Genomic DNA, 19,881 nt, shown 5'->3' with positions numbered 1-19,881 from the left:
ACACCTAATTGACCTCCACTCCAGGTATGTTTTGAAGGGTGGGAAGAAATCGGGAATGTATAAGACTTACCAGAATCATTCTTCACTTAGTTAGTCATCAAGACAAGAGTTGTTTTATTAAAACAATAAGGACCAGTTTCTCTTCGATTCTCCCAGGAGCTTTGCATGGGAAATTAGATCATGTGAATGGTGTGGAAATAAGTGAAGCACATCTCAAACCAGCAAGTGGAAGATAATGAAAATGAGTTTATTGTTATACACATTGTACAGTGTACATAAAAACCACAATTCCTACTTGGTGAAGCCAAACAGGTTCCTGTAAAGGATAATCTATAATAATAATATTAAAATAGTAAATAAATATACAAGGTAAATAATAAATATTCACAGTAATCCAAGTACAAAAAAACATGATTTGCAATAATCAACTGTCCAGAAATGTGGATTAATTCTAAAGGGCGAGAAACTCTCTAATCGTTCTTACATTAGGCAGTCCGTTGGGAACTAGGATTTCTTGCTTCCACTCCAGACTGGTTGGTTCTGAGGAGTGTACTTAATTGTGGCCTGGAAATTGACACTGGTATTTTCTATTTGTAGTTCTGGACAATTTGGAGCACTTGAGAGATGGCATTTGGATAAGAGATAAAGTGATGGTCGAACGTTAATACCATAAACTTAATTTCTTTAACAAAACACCAGCCTTTTGAAACATTCAATGAATTTACTTAACCTGATATTATGTTGGAAGTGGGTAAAAAGGTCAGGAAAAATGATCTGGCAGCTTGTCATATAGGTGGAATAGGGAGCGACAGGAACCTACTGTTCACCCAAGTAAGCATTCATTTATTTTTAGAATAAAATTAAGAATTTATTCAGATCAAGTAAAGCCATGCTGGAAAAATAAATGACTTCATTTTACACGTTGCAGGAAACATCATTATGGTGTGTGCAATAGAAAATGTTTATCAAAGAAAGCAGGGCTTTGAAGTTGGTTTTTTTCTTGTGAGTGGAAGTAGGCTTCTTTCAATCAGTATATCCATTTGGTTGAAACGGCAAGAATGAATGTGCCACCTCTTGGAACAATTTCAGTTGTTGAGCACAGTATCACTGAGTCATGTGAATTTTAAGGGCTTTCGCCACAGCAATATTTTCAAAATCAGCCCTCGAATTGTCCCCACCCTGTTTAAAGATGGATCTTTCTGAGAGTTCAGCCAGAAATAAACACGATGGGGTATCAAGGGCATTAGAAAGCCTGAAGTTTCCACTCTGGCATTTTGTCTGCACCTGTTGTGCAAAACTCAGAGGACCCTGGATGAGTGCAATGATGCTACAGAACACATACCTAGTATTGAAATGGGCCGTCCACCAGCCACTTCAGCTGCAGAATTGCACTGCATGATGGGTAGGTTCCAACCACACCCCATCTTAATATCCACGCAGGCTTTTCGCGGTTATTTTGTGAACGTTTGCACTGTGTGGCTGCCACAGAACCCTAAATTTCACGACTTGCTCGTGACAATAGATTCTTATTCTGAAATGAACAGCCCTGAGATTAAGGTTCTCATTCCTGCTTGTAACTGAAGATACTGATGTGTTAAAGGGTCCTTTCAACTTAAAGATTATATCCCATAATTGTGTTTCCATTGACTTGATGACAAGTTTCCTTGTAGGGTGCCACTATTACATTCTTCAGATGCCAAATTGAAGATCTAATTGTTGCCAGTAACCTTCATACCATATGTAATCATTTGAAAAAAATCCAATTACATAAATTCTTCTTTTTCTTCTTTGGCTGGCTTCGAAGATTTATGGAGGGGGTAAAAAGTCCACGTCAGCTGCAGGCTCGTTTGTGGCTGACAAGTCCGATGCGGGACAGGCAGACACGATTGCAGCGGTTGCAAGGGAAAATTGGTTGGTTGGGGTTGGGTGTTGGGTTTTTCCTCCTTTGCCTTTTGTCAGTGAGGTGGGCTCTGCGGTCTTCTTCAAAGGAGGTTGCTGCCCGCCAAACTGTGAGGCGCCAAGATGCACGGTTAGAGGCGATATCAGCCCACTGGCGGTGGTCAATGTGGCAGGCACCAAGAGATTTCTTTAGGCAGTCCTTGTACCTTTTCTTTGGTGCACCTCTGTCACGGTGGCCAGTGGAGAGCTCGCCATATAACACGATCTTGGGAAGGCGATGGTCCTCCATTCTGGAGACGTGACCCATCCAGCGCAGCTGGATCTTCAGCAGCGTGGACTCGATGCTGTCGACCTCTGCCATCTCGAGTACTTCAACGTTAGGGGTGTAAGCGCTCCAATGGATGTTGAGGATGGAGCGGAGACAACGCTGGTGGAAGCGTTCTAGGAGCCGTAGGTGGTGCCGGTAGAGGACCCATGATTCGGAGCCGAACAGGAGTGTGGGTATGACAACGGCTCTGTATACGCTTATCTTTGTGAGGTTTTTCAGTTGGTTGTTTTTCCAGACTCTTTTGTGTAGTCTTCCAAAGGCGCTATTTGCCTTGGCGAGTCTGTTGTCTATCTCATTGTCGATCCTTGCATCTGATGAAATGGTGCAGCCGAGATAGGTAAACTGGTTGACCGTTTTGAGTTTTGTGTGCCCGATGGAGATGTGGGGGGGCTGGTAGTCATGGTGGGGAGCTGGCTGATGGAGGACCTCAGTTTTCTTCAGGCTGACTTCCAGGCCAAACATTTTGGCAGTTTCCGCAAAGCAGGACGTCAAGCGCTGAAGAGCTGGCTCTGAATGGGCAACTAAAGCGGCATCATCTGCAAAGAGTAGTTCACGGACAAGTTTCTCTTGTGTCTTGGTGTGAGCTTGCAGGCGCCTCAGATTGAAGAGACTGCCATCTGTGCGGTACCGGATGTAAACAGCGTCTTCATTGTTGGGGTCTTTCATGGCTTGGTTCAGCATCATGCTGAAGAAGATTGAAAAGAGGGTTGGTGCGAGAACACAGCCTTGCTTCACGCCATTGTTAATGGAGAAGGGTTCAGAGAGCTCATTGCTGTATCTGACATAAATTAGAGACACAATAAACTACAGGTGCTGGAACCTTGAACAAAGAGAAACCGGAGGGGGCTGATCAAGTCAGGAGGCATTCACAGACTGTCAAAGTTTTGGGTTAGAAGGGTTATTTTGAACTTTAACCTAATGACATAAATTGTTCGGTGACTTTAATATAAAGAGTCACTGCAGTAATTTGACTGAACAATGTTCTCATTGTTCCTTTTACTCAAGGGTGGAGTAGCAGTTAGCGCAATGCTGTTGCAGCGTCAGTGATCAGAACTGGGGTTTTGAATTTGTGCTGTCTGTAAGGAGTTTGTATGTTCTCCCTGTGTTGGTGTGGATTCCTTCCCATCTTTCAAAAACATACTAGGGGGTTGTAGGTCAACTGGGTGTAATTGGGTGGCTGTCTGTCTATTTAAAAAAAAGGGCAGGGATCAACAGAAAATTGACTGTGCATAAACTTTCTGAAATGTTGTCCCAGCTATTGATGAATATTTTTGAAGTTGTGTGTTCAGTACCCCAAATTAGTACAAGAACGTATCTGAAACAGAATAATATTAGCTGTAAACTTGCTGGAAACTGGAAACTTAATAAAAGAAACAGTTGAACCCTGCAAGAAACTGGAAGCATATTGATAAAGCAGAAACAATTTGTCAAAGATGTGAGATATAATGATTATTGGTAATCCACCAATAATATTATGCTATACTGTGTATATGCAAAATAAATTGTTATGCATCAGATAATTATTGTCAGTGCACAGAATAATTTATTGGACATCTCAAGATATTAGATTAGTTTACATTCTGAAGATAATTTAAAAAGTACATTCCTTTAAATAAATTTTAAAATGTAAATGTAAATTTAGAAATGTAATGGGCCCTTTTACACGAGCCCAAGCCGCTAAATACCCCAATTAACCTACAAGCACTCTACGGTTTTGAAGGGTGGTAGAAAACTGGAGCACTTGGAGGGAGCGCAGACATGGGAAGAACATACAAACTCCTTACAGATATTGCTCACTAGAGCAGTAACAATGTTGCACTATCCGCTTTGCAAACTGTGTCGCCATTGGTAATCTTTCCCTGTATTCAGAAAAGGATTAGAACTCGGTCAAAATTTGGTTTTGTGGCTTTAGGTATCTGACTAAGGAATTAGAATGTGTTATTTTAATTTCATGATCATACCTGTTTCCCAGGGGAGGATTACCAAATACCAGAGAACTGATTCTTTATTCAAACACACGGAAGGGAGTTGTTCTAGTGAACTGGTGCGGACTCGAAAGGCCAACATGGCCTGTTTCCACTCCATAAATGGTTATATGGTTAATATATGTACAGGGCAGAGCATTATTTATACCATCTGAAAGCAAAACTGAGTGAATGACTGAAGAATTTATTGTCATAACGTGCAAGTGCAATGAAAGTCTTATTTGCTGCCGTTTTGGAGATGGATAAAACACATTAATAAGAATTTATATAGAATTAATAAGAAGAGAAAATAAGATGAATATGCAAGAGGAGTAGTGGAAAACATGAATATTCCTAAAGACCAATAGAGCAAGAAATGCGCTGTGCCAGCGATCTCTGATGGTGTTGGATTAGTGTTATGGTTAGTGTGATAAAGGGACGCTCAACAGCCTTGTTGTTGGGGGAAAGTCTTTTGTTTCTTGAACCTAAAGGTGCCAAACTTCTGCCCAACCTCTTCTCACTGCTGCCTTCATGAAGTCCAACAGGTACAAGAACAGCTCATTTCCAACAGCAGAAACTAGCAGTGTAGGTTAATTGGGTGTAAATTGGGTGCCACAGGCTTGTGGGCTGGAAATGACCTGTTACCATGCTGTATGCTTAACTACTCACTGCCAGGTCTGGACCCCACTAGCCCTGTGACAGATTTTGCTTGACCTGCTCATTGTCCATAATATTCTTGTGCATTCTGCTCATCTCCCACCTCTACCGGGCCTTGATGCAGAAAGCCAAACACATTGATTCTCAAAGCCTTAAGAAAGGTGGAAGGGTTTGGATGGTAACAAGGCCTTGGAATTATGCACTCCAGAAATTTCACCTCTGTAGTGCCCGCAACAGCTTTTAACTGAGGGCAAAGAGAGGGACGACCAGTCAAAGCTGTGAAGGAATTTTGAACAATGTTTAAATGCCTGATTATAGATAGATTTCTAAAAATTTAAGTTAAAAAATGCATAATTTTAACAAATATGCTTGAAATATTGAGAAATAATTTTAAAAAAAATCTAAAGTAAAACATGTTTTTGAAAATCTCGCATTCCTCTTGCTTTTTGATATCTAGGGAGAGGATGAATGGGATGCCAAGACTGTCCAACCTGGAGTGTAGCATTTGTGGTGCTATCTGTCATTCACAAGGTGTAGACTGTCAGCATGTGTTCTAAACTATGATGATGTGGTTTGGCAGAGGCAGGAAGTATTGATCCCCTGTGTGTACTCCAGTGAGCAGCTGACTCTTTGTCAGATGAATCCTTGAAATGAGTCAACAATCAGACTCAGTTCCAATAATGAAAGACACTAAAAATGATCAAACTCAGTGGTTTTCAACCTTTTTCTTTCCACTCACATACAAAGTGCTTAAGTATTTGTATATTACTTAGTAAGGGATTACTTAAGTATACTTCAGTAATCACTTACCAATGATATAGGTGCTCTGTGATTAGTATGGGATTACAGTACAACTCTGCAAAGAGTAGTCCGTGAACTACTCTTTGCAGACGATGCCGCTTTAGTTGCCCAATCAGAGCCAGCTCTCCAGCGCATGATGTCCTGTTTTGCGGAAACTGCCAAAATGTTTGGCCTGGAAGTCAGCCTGAAGAAAACTGAGGTCCTCCATCAGCCAGCTCCCCACCATGACCAGCAGCCCACCCCCCCCCCCCCCCCCACATCTCCATCGGGCACACAGAACTCAAAACGGTCAACCAGTTTACCTACCTTGGCTGCACCATTTCATCTGATGCAAGGATCGACAAAGAGAGAGACAGCAGACTCGCCAAGGCAAATAGCGCCTTTGGAAAAACAACCACCTGAAGAAACTCATAAAGATCAGCGTGTACAGAGCCGTTGTCATACCCATGCTCCTGTTCAGCTCCGAATCATGGGTCCTCTACCGGCATCACCTACGGCTCCTAGAATGCTTCCATCAGCGCTGTCTCCGCTCCATCCTCAACATTCATTGGAGTGACAGTACAACTCCAATTATCTGAAATTTTTCAGAGCTGAACTGATTGGGGATGTCGAGCTCCCAGTGGCAGCAGACCTTGGGCTCCCAGCAGCAGCAGAAACGGGAACCTCGGGGCCCCCCGATGGCGGCCGCAGTGGGATCCTCGGGCTCCCGGCAGCAGTGGGGACCTCAAGCTCCTGGGCAGGAGTGGAATTCTTGGGCTCCTTGCACAAACGAGGCCTCGGTGGGGAGGTGATCGATGTGGCCAGCATTTCTTCTTTTGGTGAGAATTAAGCATTATTTTAATGCTTAAAAAGCCTCCCCTTGTTGTTGTTTAAATACTGTTCCAAGTGATTTGCTGTTGCTACTGGGATGTTTATTAAAAAATAGCCAGTTCTCCAAAAAAAAACATATACCCGAAATAGGCCCGTTCCTGACCATTTTGGATAATTGGAGTTGTACTGTACCTTAAGTGGAAAGAAAAAGTTTAAAAACCACTCATTTAATCATATCTAATTGACTCATTATGTGCATGGTTTCATTACTCCAAAAGAAATGGGCCAATGACAATTTTTCTCAAGCAAAATATTTCAGTAATAATTGGGTCTAGAGCAGGGGTTCCCCACCTTTTTTCCCCACTCACATCAGAATCAGATTTTATTGTTGTGAAATTCAGTGCTTTGCAGCCAAATCATTGTGCAAATATTCATATTATAACATTCTTATACCATTAATAAAAATAAATTAAAAAATAGTAGTGCAAGAAAAGGAAGGCAGTCTCTTTGCTTCATTAATTATTCAGGAATCTGATGGCAGTGGGCTAGAAGCTGTCCCACATACCACCTTAAGTAATCACTTACTAATCACAGCCACCTATAAAGGTAAAGGTTCCATTATTGTCATGTAACACCACATTGAGAATGTAACATAAATTTAATTCTTTAACTTTTGTCACCACTTTGTCCAGCACCCCTCTCAGAAACCTACAGTATCTGGTGTTCCCGGGCGGTCTCCCCTCCAAGTCCTGTGCCTACTTAGCTTCCAAGATCAGACAATCTCAGGCATATTCCTATGGCATAGGGATTACTTGAGGTGGTATGTGAGTGGGAAGAAAAGGTTTGAAAACCACTGGTCTAACTCTACCTCCCATCACTGTCGTTTTTCACCTAGTCAATTGTTAATGTAGTTACAGCGAGTCCCCCACTCTGAGAGCCTCAGGAGGGTGGTCATGGATATCTGATTATGATTGGATTTCCATGCAATGCTGGAATCTTGCTTAATGACCTGACTTCCCCCCCCTACCCCCCCCATTAACCTCCGAGGAGATTAAACATTTTGATGTTGGGTCATTATTATTTAAGTAGTTTACCTTTTCTACACTACTGTGTGGGATTGCATTTCTGATTTGGTGTTTAATCCTCAGATAGTTATCACAGAACTGGACAATTGACCTCAATACATTTTCTGTTTTGTAGCAGTTGAAGTGAGTGTAAAAAGAAAACCTTTTCCTCCAAGAAATATTCCAAAGGATTGTTTGGAATGAGACAATCAGTTTTGACATTGAATTACACATCCAACATCAGTTAACACTACAAAAGTCATAATCCTCTTATTAATGCATTACTCAAGGTAAGAACTTGTGTGAAAAGTGCTTGCTTGGTTTCCAAAGCTACTGCAACAACCACACTATAACAGCACTCCAGTGGCTGAAAAGCCCTTGGATTACGCGAGGCTGTAGATGGCAACATATGAATTCTAGTTTTTCATTACCAAATTAGATGGATGTATTTGTGGGGGCTGCTGGGTAAAATTGCAAGGAAGAAGCAGCAGTGGAGAGAAACTTAGTCTCTGGTTGAATCATTTGGTATCTAGAAGGAAGGTTTTGTGCAACAACATGAAATTGGAGTGATCAGTGTACCAGGTAAGACACCCTCCTCAATACCAAATCATCCTGAGTGAGGGCTTCATGAACCAGTAATTACGCTGCCTTGATGTGAGGAACAGATTATGTTGTCTTCCACGAATGGACTACTCAGTAACATTTGAGTTCATGGAAAATCATTGGCTGGGATAGAGCGGCACACTCAGCATAGTGGTTCGTGCAACGCTCTTACAGCGCCAGTGAGCCAGGTTTGGATCCCACGCGGTCTATAAGGAGTTTGTACCTTCTTCCCAAGTCTGAGTGGATTTTCTCTGGGTGTTCTGGTTTCCTCCCATGTTCCAAAAGTGAATAGGGTGGGGGGGGGGGGGGTAGGTGAATTGGGTGTAATTGGGCAGCACAGGGATCATGGGCCAGAAAGGCCTGTTACCGTGCTGTAGGTCGAAAATATGTTAGGAATTCATATGGATGTTTGGTACTCTAAGAGTTCTTTAAACTGTGAGAGAAAATGTACAATTATACACTGTGGGGAAATGGGCAATAAAAGCTGAAGCAACTGATATTATTTACATCAGCTGACAGTGGCACCTCCATTCAGGATTCTGCCCAATTCACTGTGTGTGTGTGTGTGTGTGTGGGGTGTGTGCGTGCGTGCGTGCGTGCGTGCGTGCGTGCGTGCGTGCGTGCGTGCGTGCGTGCGTGCGTGCGTGCGTGCGTGCGTGCGTGCGTGCGTGTGTTTAAAATAAAACAGGACTTGGCATACTTTAATGGACAAAACCACTGAGAAGGCCTGTAGGCATCTTAAACTGTTTGCTCACTCAGACATAAAACCTGTCAGATTCTCTTCTCATTGAAGAACTCTGTGTACAGCCAGCTGGCACGTAGCTTGCTTGACCTCTTGAAGCAGAAAGGGGGTCATGAGAGTCTGTTCTTTTACCAGAGAGAGCAGAGGCAGAAGGATATTTCTGAATGGGTTGAGCCCAGCATGGCTAATGGTCACTCTGACACAGCCTCCTCACGAGAGAGTTCTTTCACATCTTTTGAAGGCACCCAGGCCAGTCAAAGCAAATGCGGTAAGATTTCCATGAGGAATGAGCTACTTGGATCATAATTATCACCACAATGTTTTCTGTAATGAGGATTTAGTTGTTTTCAAGTGCAGAGTATTATCCGAGCTGGTACATCATTGCCAGTTCATGGCTTTTGTATTGAACTGAACATTAGAAAGAATTATGTTCCAACTCTGTATGGCTCGTTCAGTTCTCTTAAATAATTGTAGCTTATTTGTTTCCCATGTTCTTTGTCTTGATGCCTTTTGAAATGACAAATCAGTGTCAGAAACAGGAAAGCTTGGAATTTTTATTTCAAGTCTATTTCTCAGCTGTTGAAGCTGATGCCCTGTCTCGAATCGACATGCGGAAAAAAAGTGGTGTTAACTTGTCATTGCCATGACTAGAGAGAGTACACAGTGTACGGTCCTTTACCTGGCAGGGCACGTCCTCCCAAGAGCTTTGAATGAGTGAAATCTTAGCCTGTTTTCATAAAACTCCCAAGCGCGCAGTAACTATTTGCATTTTAATCATTTGGTCGCTCTCTGAACATTTTAATTAAAGTGATAGAGTAGCTGAACTGTACTTTCATAGCCCAGAACGGGTTGGCATGGGCTTACGATTTTGAGGGGCCTATTACCCCAGTAGAGGCAAAGGGGGGACCTTTTAGCACAAAATATTAATATTTTAAAGTAGATTCACAAAAGATTAATACAGATAAAATGCAGATAATTGAAACCAACTTAAGTTCCAAATTTATTTTTTGTATCTTGTTGTGGTTGCAACACACAAATGAAAATACATCTTTTCCCATTCTTCTCACGACCGCCACAATGCTCGGGGGACCTTTAAGCACAAAATATTAATATTTTAAAGTAGATTCACAAAAGATTAATACAGATAAAATGCAGATAACTGAAACCAACTTAAGTTCCAAATTTATTTTTTGTATCTTGTTGTGGTTGCTACACACAAATGAAAATACATCTTTTCCCATTCTTCTCACGACCGCCACAGTGCTCGCCGTGCATGTGCATTGCGTGAGAATGAGTGATCGTGTATTGAGTTGTAGCTCAGTAGAGCCTGTCTTCCCCCATCAGTTTCTTTGTGCTCATATATTTGTTGTGTTGTGTAATTGGTTTATAAATAGATATCTGCATTGAGTCTGCGCAGCACCCATACAGACAACGCAACACATTTCTTTATTAGATTTCAGGAAACTTGGCTTTGAGAACAGGTTAATGCTATCAGGCCTGTGAGTAGTTTCAATGTTTGTTGATAAAAGATGCATTATTATGTTTTAAATTAATTGTAGTTTCATGATTAGCTTTGTCTTTTTAGTGCTGTCTTTTATGTTTTATACACTCTTGTTTTTATTTTTTGTTAACTGTTAATGCAAAATACTTTTATGCTAATATATTTTATATTTTGCTAAATATAATAGAACTACAAAATTTGTGAAAATCTTCATGGTCAGTATTTTTGCTACCACCTACTGATCAATAGATTTTTACAATATTGGCAGTAATATTTTATTTTTAACCAGATAAAGGGACAAAAAAATTACACACTTACATTGATTCTTGTTTTACTGATTAATATCAAAAATATTACTACCAATATTATATAATCTATTGGTCAGTAGGTGGAAACAAAAATATTGACCAGAAGATTTTCACAATGAAAAAATATAAAAGGGAAAAGGAGCCAAATTGCATGAAGGAGCTGTGGAAAAAGTCCAAATCAATGTCCGAGCCAGACATCACCACCTATGTGAATCGGAGAATGACCACGCTGACCTTGATAACCAGGCTGTTGGACCAGGGGCAGCTATAGGTACCGAAGGTGGTACTTCCAAAGAAACTGATGATAAACTGATCGAGCAAACAGTAGAACCACAATTGCCACCAGCTGATGTTGATAATGAAAAAGGGTCCGCAGCTGGAAAAGCCTCCACATCACAAATCGACTTTGGACTTACTGAGAAGAGGAACAGAATTGACACTGAATCATTTCTAAAAGTTCAAGACTTTGAAGTACCCAAAGAATAAGGGTAATGATTCATTTCCAACTCGCCCTTTTACAGTAATACTGACAAATGGAGAGAAATATAAACGAGGCTGTGTTGGAGTCAAGTGAAGCACCTTGCTTTTTTTGTTTATCAAGAGGGTAATGTGAGTGTATTAACCCATCATGTAGGATGGAGTATTGAGAGAGAGTGGAAAAAATTAAAGGATCGTCTTCCAAGTCACGAAAATTCTAACTTACACAAGGAAAGAAGCAAGTACGGCGGCAATGAGCAGTTGACAATTGTATTGTTGACCAGCTTAAGGCTGAAAGTAATAAACGCCATCTTGATATCATCCTATTTTCGTCAGGGAGAGGGCTCGCATTCTGTGGTGCTTCTGAACAAATTGGCAATGGAAATAATGGATATTCTTGGGTGTTGTTGAGCTTGTGAGCAAACACGATTCAGTATTAGCTGAACATGTGACTCGTTTACGGAGTGCACAGGAGAATGAAACACAGCTCGTATCAAATGAAATGCAAAATGAGTTCATTGAAATCTGTGGATCGTTTGAGCAAAAGAACATTATTGAAGAAATAAAAGCAGCAAAGTACTTTGGAATTGCTGTTGATGGAATACCTAATTATTCTCACGAAGAACGGCTATCGCTCATCATCAGGTATGTGAAGAGGGAAGAAACCAGTTTTTCAATTGAAGAACACTTTCGTGAATTTTCCGAAAAGAAAATGCAGAGAAAATCTGACACTTCTTAGTCATTCTCAATCTGAACTCTGAAGACTGTGTGGGTCAAGCACATGACAATGGCTCCAATGTGGCAGGAAGGTACAGTGGTGCGCAGGCTATCTTAAAGGAGGAGAAAGAGAACTGAATTTTCTCCATTTGTGCAAATCATTCTCTGAATCTTGTTGGTACGGATTGTACTGAAGCCTGCAGTGAAGCTATAACTTTATACAGAAAATGTTCAATATGTTCAGTTCAAGTCCCCAGTGGTCAGAGTTACTGAATGAACACCTTCCTGTCCCACTGCATAAAATGTCAAAGACAAGGTGCTCAGTGAGATTTGACTGTGTAAGAGGAATTGCACGGCATTTGGACAGTGTGAGAAATGCAGTGGCAGAGCTGAGTGAAGTTACTGATTTGACAGCAGATTGTAAGTCTCTTCTTCAGGGTATCAAAAAATGCCCTGAATGTCAGCCGTTTCTGTTATGGATAGAGAATTTGGGTTAAAAAGGGTTTAAGTTAAAATGTGATGATTAGTCATAAAAGGGGAAGCAAGAGTAGACAGGGGGCTAACCACAAGAGTTTAGCTGGAAAATGTTACAACAGACTTGCAACAGATTTAACTACAGAGAGACATGCAGGAGCCAAAGATTGATAAAGAGTGAAAAACAGGATTTGGTGTGGGCAGAGGTCACGAATGATCGTGGTGTGCGTGACTAACATGAAACTAAACAAGTACAAGCGTAATCAGGATGATTCTGCAAAAACTAACCAATTAAAGCAGTGTAGTGGAGATGCCGAAGGACAAGCAAATTGTATAAAAAACAACGCACTGTATGTATCGGGGCTCGACTTGGTGAGAAGCCGGTTGAGTCCAACTCTGCAGACTTGTGAATAAAGCTTGTCGTGTCACCGATCTTAAAGAGACTCATTTGTGAGAATTTGTGTTTCTGACAGTTTCGATTAAAGTTCTCACAATGATCCATGAGGTCAACTTGGTAATAGAATCTCGCGACATCACATTAGATGTAGAAAGGGACAACACTGATCAACTATGGGCAGATATCCTGGAACTGAGAGAAAAATGGAATGATATTCTTGAAGCATGGCATGAGTCAATCAAAATTGGTATGCCAGATAGTTTTGCTACTCGCAAAAAGTATCCAACTTAAAGGGATGGTGAAAATTACTTCAGGGTGAATGTGTTCTTCAACGTAATTGACTTTGTTATCGATGACCTTTCACAACGTTTTTCTGTAGTCAAAGACATCTGTGGACTTTTGAATTTTTGTGGCACTTAAAGCAGTTAGATAAGAGTGAGTTTGTTACAAAAAGCTAATCGGTTTCAGTTGTGATACCAAAGTCTTATTTGAAGTGACATTTAGAGTGAAGTCCTTCTTCTTAAAAGAATATTTGATGTGAGTTTCAAACTTGGTGCTGTGTTACTGAAGAAAATTTATGGTCAGATGTTGAACATGAGATCGGGCAGTTTTCCCAAATGTCCTCACCGCATTGCGCATTTTTCTGTCATTGCCAACAACAGTGTCCAAATACATATTAAGTCATACTTAGGGTCCACAATGGTGCAAAAACTTTTAATTGTATTAGCAATTTTGGACATCAACAGTACTGTACTTTTTTATTATGACAGAATTGTGTTATTAATCTTTAGTTATTTATATATATATATATATATATATATATATATAAAGTTATTTTGTGGCTATGGACACGGGCTCACTGGCACATACAATTACACACTCAGAGAATCCTTTTGAAATGACAGCTGGCAGTGATCATTTTTCTGATTATTCATTGTTCTGCTGGAAGGCTGTTTGCTTAAAGAGACAGAGTGACTGCTAAGTCAAAGCTGTAAACAGTTATAAAAGTCTTATGACTGTTCTCCTTTGAAAACTCAAAACAATCGGTGCGTGCTCAGAAGCCCAGCCATTCTGCTGGGCTTTCTCAGCAAACAATTTGGAGTTGTATCCATTCATACTTTTGGAAGAAATGAAACTTCAAAGCAATGATGTCATGTCACGTGCATAAAGACATTTTTGGAGAATATATTACTGAAACAGAGACATTTTGAAATCAGAAGAAGGTGCTTGACCATCCTGTAAGCCACACAGGATTGAACCACAACCCTTTGGAGAAGGAAGGATGCATGTGCTCTCCTTATGAAAAGGAGGAACACCAAAAAAGAGTAGTTTTGAAGAATTTAAGCCACTTCAGCTGCCTCTTTGAAAAGAGGACAGATTCATCACGACCATTTCTACATGGGCCACTTCATGAAACCCTTGCCTGGGTTTGTGAAATTTCTATGTGAGAGAGAAAAATCATTCATATGAACAAACAACTCTACAAAAATGTATGAGTTTTGAGAAGTCTGATGCCTCGCACTTGCTCCATCATTGTTTTTGAACAGCAGTAAAGACTTTGAGTTTCAACACAAAAGCTTTCTGAGACTGAACTTTAAAATCATCTCTTCAGAATTAAGCTTAAACTGGAATTGGTGCTTCTCGCGGATACTCCCCCCCCCCCCCTCCCCCCCCCCACCCTGAGGTAGTTTTGTGGAATTACAGCATGGTGTGCTTGTAACCCAACAAAGAATATCAATGCAGCTGCACACACGTTCACAGCGCTGCCATCGAGTTCCTGTCGCTGCTATTTTAACCAATGCGTTAACCCATTCAAAATAAACAGCAAAACAAAGGGAGGAGAATAAAATTTGACCACATCCCATGAAAACTTTCATCTCTGGCTTAATTTTGTTTTGGTTAGCTTTTTGCAATTCAAAGACTCTGTGATGTGTGAACACTGCCTGAAATTTCTGCGCAAAACGAAATCCTGAAAACGAGAAGGTATCATGGAAATTGGATGGAAAACTAAACATGTATTGGGAATAGATGAGCCAGGGGTGAAAACTTGTGCATACTTTCAATTACTTCTTCCTGCAGAATGACTTTGACTTGTTATTCATTTGTGAATAAAGCACAATTAATATTTTGAAAAACTTGAGGGAGTGTCTTTGGAATGGGTTTCCAGTTTCCACAGCTTAGCTGAGTGAGAGGCCCACAGGTTCAGGTTCAGTAATTGATTGCACATTGTTACACTTCCATTTGGACATGGGGTTTGGAAGTTAGCAGTGTAAATATAATTATATTCGTATAACAAATGAACAGTAAAATTGTGATTGGATCGCCAACAGGAGAGATGGGACTAAAACCTTTGTAGGATTTAAATATATTTAATTGTATGAAAACAGAGCAAATGTTTGGAATGGAAGTTTATTTTGAGCCAAAAAAAAACAGTATGAATAAGCGTGTGCATGTGTTTTTATGTCTGCGTGTATGTGTGTCTCTGCATGTGTATGTATGCTTGTGTGTTTTTGAGTGTGGGTCTGTGTGTATTTTTTGTGTGTGTGCGTGCATTTTTGTGTGTATATGTGTGTTTGTGCTATACCTTTTCTCTCTTTTTGTTTCCACTGTTTTTTCTTCCCCTCCCCATCTTTCAAGCACCACTTACTTCACTCTCTCCAATTTCCATCCCCGTGTGAATCGTGTATAACTTAACACCAGAGGTCTGGAACAGCAGTGCAGCCAACAAACTTGCTATCTCAGTTCTGATGACTCAGAGGTCAGTTCCGACCCCTCGCACTCGTTTGGGTGGAGTTTGCACAGTCGACCCGTGAACCTTTGGATTTGCTCCTGCATCCCAAAACCGTGTTAATTACTGTTGCAGATGTGCAAGCGAGTGGTAGAATAACAGCACAGAAACTGGCCGTTCAACCCAACGTGTCCATGCTGACCAAGTTGTCGATCTGAGCTTGCCCCATTTGCCTCTGTTTGGCCCATACCCCACCCCCTTCCCACCCCCCAAAGCTTCTTTGCACATGTACTGTAAAAATTAAGTGCCTTCCTCTACAGTTTCCTCTGGCAGCTTGTCCCAATCCCACCATGAAAAAAAAAAATTGCCCCTCCGGTCCCTTTTAAATCTTTCCCCTTTCACTTGAATCTATTGTATGGCCTTTAGTTTTAGACTCACCCCCTGGGGGAAAGAATTCCCTATGCCCCTCACTACTTTATTGTAAGGTCATCCCTTATCCTCCTATACACCAGGGAAGAAATGTCCCAGCTTACACAGTTTCTCCTCATAATTCAAACCATCCAGAACCAATAACATAACCATGATTCCTTTTTCAGTTTAATGACATCCTTCCAAGAACAAAACAGCCAGAACTGTTCATAAAATGTGGTTTTACCAGCATCTTACTCAGCTGTGTCATAATGCCCTGACTGTTATTGTCAGTGTCTGTACTAATCAAGGCAAGAATGTCTGACTCCTTCTTCAGTACCCTCCCTAACTGTGTTGCCACTTTCAAGAAACTATTAGCTACTGTAGGTCTTTCTGTCTCTCCACACACTCCATGGCCCTATCATTTAAGTCAAATCAAGTGTATTGTCATCTGATTGCACACGTGCAACCCAGCGCAATCACGTTCTCTGGTCCTCTGAGCAAAACACGTACACAACCAGCCGTAACACACTTGCAGACAATACAATACGCAGGGAGGACAAATATTCATAGGGACAAATAAATAAATATATTTTTGGGGTAAAATATGAGTCTGGAACGGTCGGTGTGAGCAGTTCCTTTGGTCGTTCATCATTCTCACTGCCCGTGGGAAGAAGCTGTTCCTCAGCCTGGTCCTGGGTCTGATTCTCCTGTATTCTCCTGTGAGTGGTGTCCTCAATGATTTTGCACGCCCCCTTCAGATAACGATGCCGGGAGATCATATCCATGAGGGGATATCCTCTTTGCCACACTTACAATCCTGTCGATTGACCTCCGTTCCATTTCTCTGCAGCAACCGTACCACACTGTGATGCTGTCAGCCAGAATGCTCTCAATAGAACTCCTATATAAGGTTGAATTGTTATGGGCAACTGTAGTTTGACTTACCAAAATGGATCACTACAGAATTATCAAAATTAAACTCTTCCTTGGCCCACATACCAAGTCTATCAAGATCCCATTGTAGTCCTGGATAGCCTTGTTCACTGTCCAATAATCCATCAACTTTAATTTCAATTGCAAACTTGCTAACCATGCTATTTCCATTCTCAACCAAATTGTTAATGTAAATAATGAACAGCAGTGAATCCGACAGCACATCACTTTGAAGCCACCAATCTGAAGGACAAATTTCCATTGCTACCCTCTGTCTCTTACCGTCAATGAATGTGTAACAAAGCCACAGTGATAATGGGTTGTGGGCTGCGGACTGCTGGAGACTGGCTCACAAACTGGCTGAAGGGGTACCAAGTATTGGAACCGGGGTGCGAGAGAGGGCCAAGGTTCGGATCTGGAGCTCGGGCTGCTGATGGTTTGGACTGGACTCTGTGTGGCTGCGGAGGCTGCAGGAGTGCTGGAGGCAAATTAATGGACACTCTTTCTCTGACTGTAAGAGGCACTTCAGGCAATTTTTGTCGGTGTATCTTTCTGGTAGACAAAATCTATTTAATGTGATATTGCACTCACTTTATTAAATGACAATAAATTAATTCTTGAATAATGCAAATGCATTTCATTGAACTAATATTCCACAACCCACAGTATTCCAAATATTTGGTTTTAATAGGGAGAATAATTTGGAAAGTGTGTGTCCAAATTTTGATTAGCTTCTGCTAGTAGCCATGGACAAAACAAGAATCGTAAAATGACCTCCAAAATGCCTACACTGGTACAGATGTTCTAAAGAGAATGCAGAAATGTTTCTCCATTTTGAAAGAAGATAATCTTTGTTGACTCTGTGAAGATTTTGTTTTCAGAGGAAAGAGCAAGTGTTTAACTCGCTTGTGCATTCAATCAGCATGAAGAAAGATTTGTGTCCACACTGCTGCATTTCCAAGTAGAGTACACTGTTTCCTCTGGTGCTTGTAGTAATGTTTGCTGGCGCTTCAGAGAAGTTTGCTGTTTACAAGCCTGGTGCTAGACCATTCTTTTTTCTTTGGCTTGGCTTCGCGGACGAAGATTTATGGAGGGGGTGAAAAGTCCACGTCAGCTGCAGGCTCGTTTGTGGCTGACAAGTCCGATGCGGGACAGGCAGACACGGTTGCAGCGGTTGCAGGGGAAAATTGGTTGGTTGGGGTTGGGTGTTGGGTTTTTCCTCCTTTGCCTTTTGTCAGTGAGGTGGGCTCTGCGGTCTTCTTCAAAGGAGGTTGCTGCCCGCCAAACTGTGAGGCGCCAAGATGCACGGTTTGAGGCGTTATCAGCCCACTGGCGGTGGTCAATGTGGCAGGCACCAAGAGATTTCTTTAGGCAGTCCATTATCCACTTAAAAAATGGTTGAATGTTGACAAGTTTGGCATTTGGAGATTTATATCAAATATTTGGAGCCAAATATTGTCTTCCACAACATGTCAGTTCTTCAGTCTTTGGGCTGATCATTTATTTAACCCTTTGGACAATTTTTAACATTTCACAACATATACTCCAGACTGGGACCATGGGTAAACCTTTACAGTATGAAAACCGGGACACAGAGTATATGCCCTTGTTGGTAGTCCCGGACAACTGGGACATGGGGTATTTGCGCTTGTCAGTTGTCCCAGAAAACTGGGACACGGGGTATATGCGCTTGTTGGTAGACCCAGAAAACTGGGACACAGAGTCCAAAAGGTTATGGATTAAAGATGGGAGAGAGCCTATAATCAGTAATGATTATTTCTGCTGCAGATGAACAGACGGTGAAGTGAATATTTTAAACAGGGACACTTCCCCTCTCATTTCAGCATCCCCTCAACTCCCCAGTATTTCAAAAACACCTGGAGATAATTGGTGATTCTAAACATAATTTTCAAGTACCATCTGCTGTGAACATTTTTTTCTTTAGGGAAACACCATAAGGTATGTTTGGAGAAAAAAAACAAGCAACTTGTATTGATAATCTGGTTAGAAATGTATTTGGTTCCCCAACATCAGATGCAATTTTGAAATGTAAATGTGTAATGTTTGGGTCTGTCTAATAATTTCTTCCATATAAGGAGAATTTTCATGGACGTAGATGTCAAAAAAACCCACTTCTGGCTCCGCCCTAACAGTCTAAACAGTTTATCAGCCAGTAGTACTCCAGGTATATATAACTGTCACAATGCAAGAAAAATGTTTAAATCGTGGAAAGGTCCCTGTTATGATTTGCTGGATAGAGGCTACAGTTTCCCGAAGAACCCTGGAAAAAAATTGGATTTTTTTTTCATTGAAAACACATTGGTTAAGAGGATTCTAAGATTATGGAATAGTGAAAGATTGTTTGCATTAATTGACAAATAACTAAATTCAGGATGATTATGAGGGGAGAGTTTGAATTTGTGTCAGGGTTATTTGACCATGAAGTGCCTTTTTATGTGAGCCATTTTCTCAGTTTGATTTGCCAGCAGGGACTTTGAGCTGCCTGATGTTCCAAGCCAGACTGAAGCGCAGGGGACTGAGACCTCCCCTCCCCATCCATACTACTGCCAAATGTCCTGTAACTGGAGAATAAAATTGATGTCCTCAGGACAAGGCTGCTTTATCAAATGCAAGTGAGATAAATCTCAGATGTTTGCTGCACCGAGATCTGGCGAATAGAGACCACGCCATTCACAGACTGGATTCAAATTCAAATTCTGGCAGAGAGGGGACAATCAGGTTGACGCTCTGCTCCACTGCTTTAGAGAAATCTTGTTTCAGTGCAGACTCTTCTATCTCCCCCAAGATTTCTCATCATTGATTCTCACTGAAGAATCCTCCAATCACGAACAGGCACTTGAGAAGCTGCATGATGTGCTCAGTAAGTGAGAGACGGCCCACCACACATCGGAGTCGGTGACTTTAACCAGGCCTGTCTCAAGATAACCCTGCTCAATTACCACCAGCACGTAACGTGCTGTACCAGAGGCCCACTTGATCACTGCTACTGCTAAGGAAAGTCTACTGCATTTTGGCAAGTTTGATCACCTGGCTGTGCCCCATCTGC

At 41.3% G+C, this 19,881-nt stretch overlaps 1 protein-coding gene across 1 annotated transcript in view; it reads left to right on the top strand.

The window, feature by feature from the left end:
* Positions 1 to 9,023: 9,023 nt before the first annotated feature.
* Positions 9,024 to 19,881, top strand: part of mpp2b (MAGUK p55 scaffold protein 2b) — a 110,636-nt gene continuing 99,778 nt past the window's right edge. The window contains exon 1 of the mRNA XM_069904618.1: positions 9,024 to 9,136. Within this exon, the coding sequence (XP_069760719.1) occupies positions 9,049 to 9,136 (88 nt within the window). The 5' untranslated portion in view covers positions 9,024 to 9,048. The remainder of the gene's footprint in view (positions 9,137 to 19,881) is intronic.

Source organism: Narcine bancroftii, chromosome 12 (genome assembly GCF_036971445.1).
Source record: "Narcine bancroftii isolate sNarBan1 chromosome 12, sNarBan1.hap1, whole genome shotgun sequence".
Lineage (NCBI taxonomy): Eukaryota > Metazoa > Chordata > Chondrichthyes > Torpediniformes > Narcinidae > Narcine > Narcine bancroftii.
Note: the sequence above shows the minus strand (reverse complement) of the source record. Positions and strands in the feature narration are given on the sequence as shown.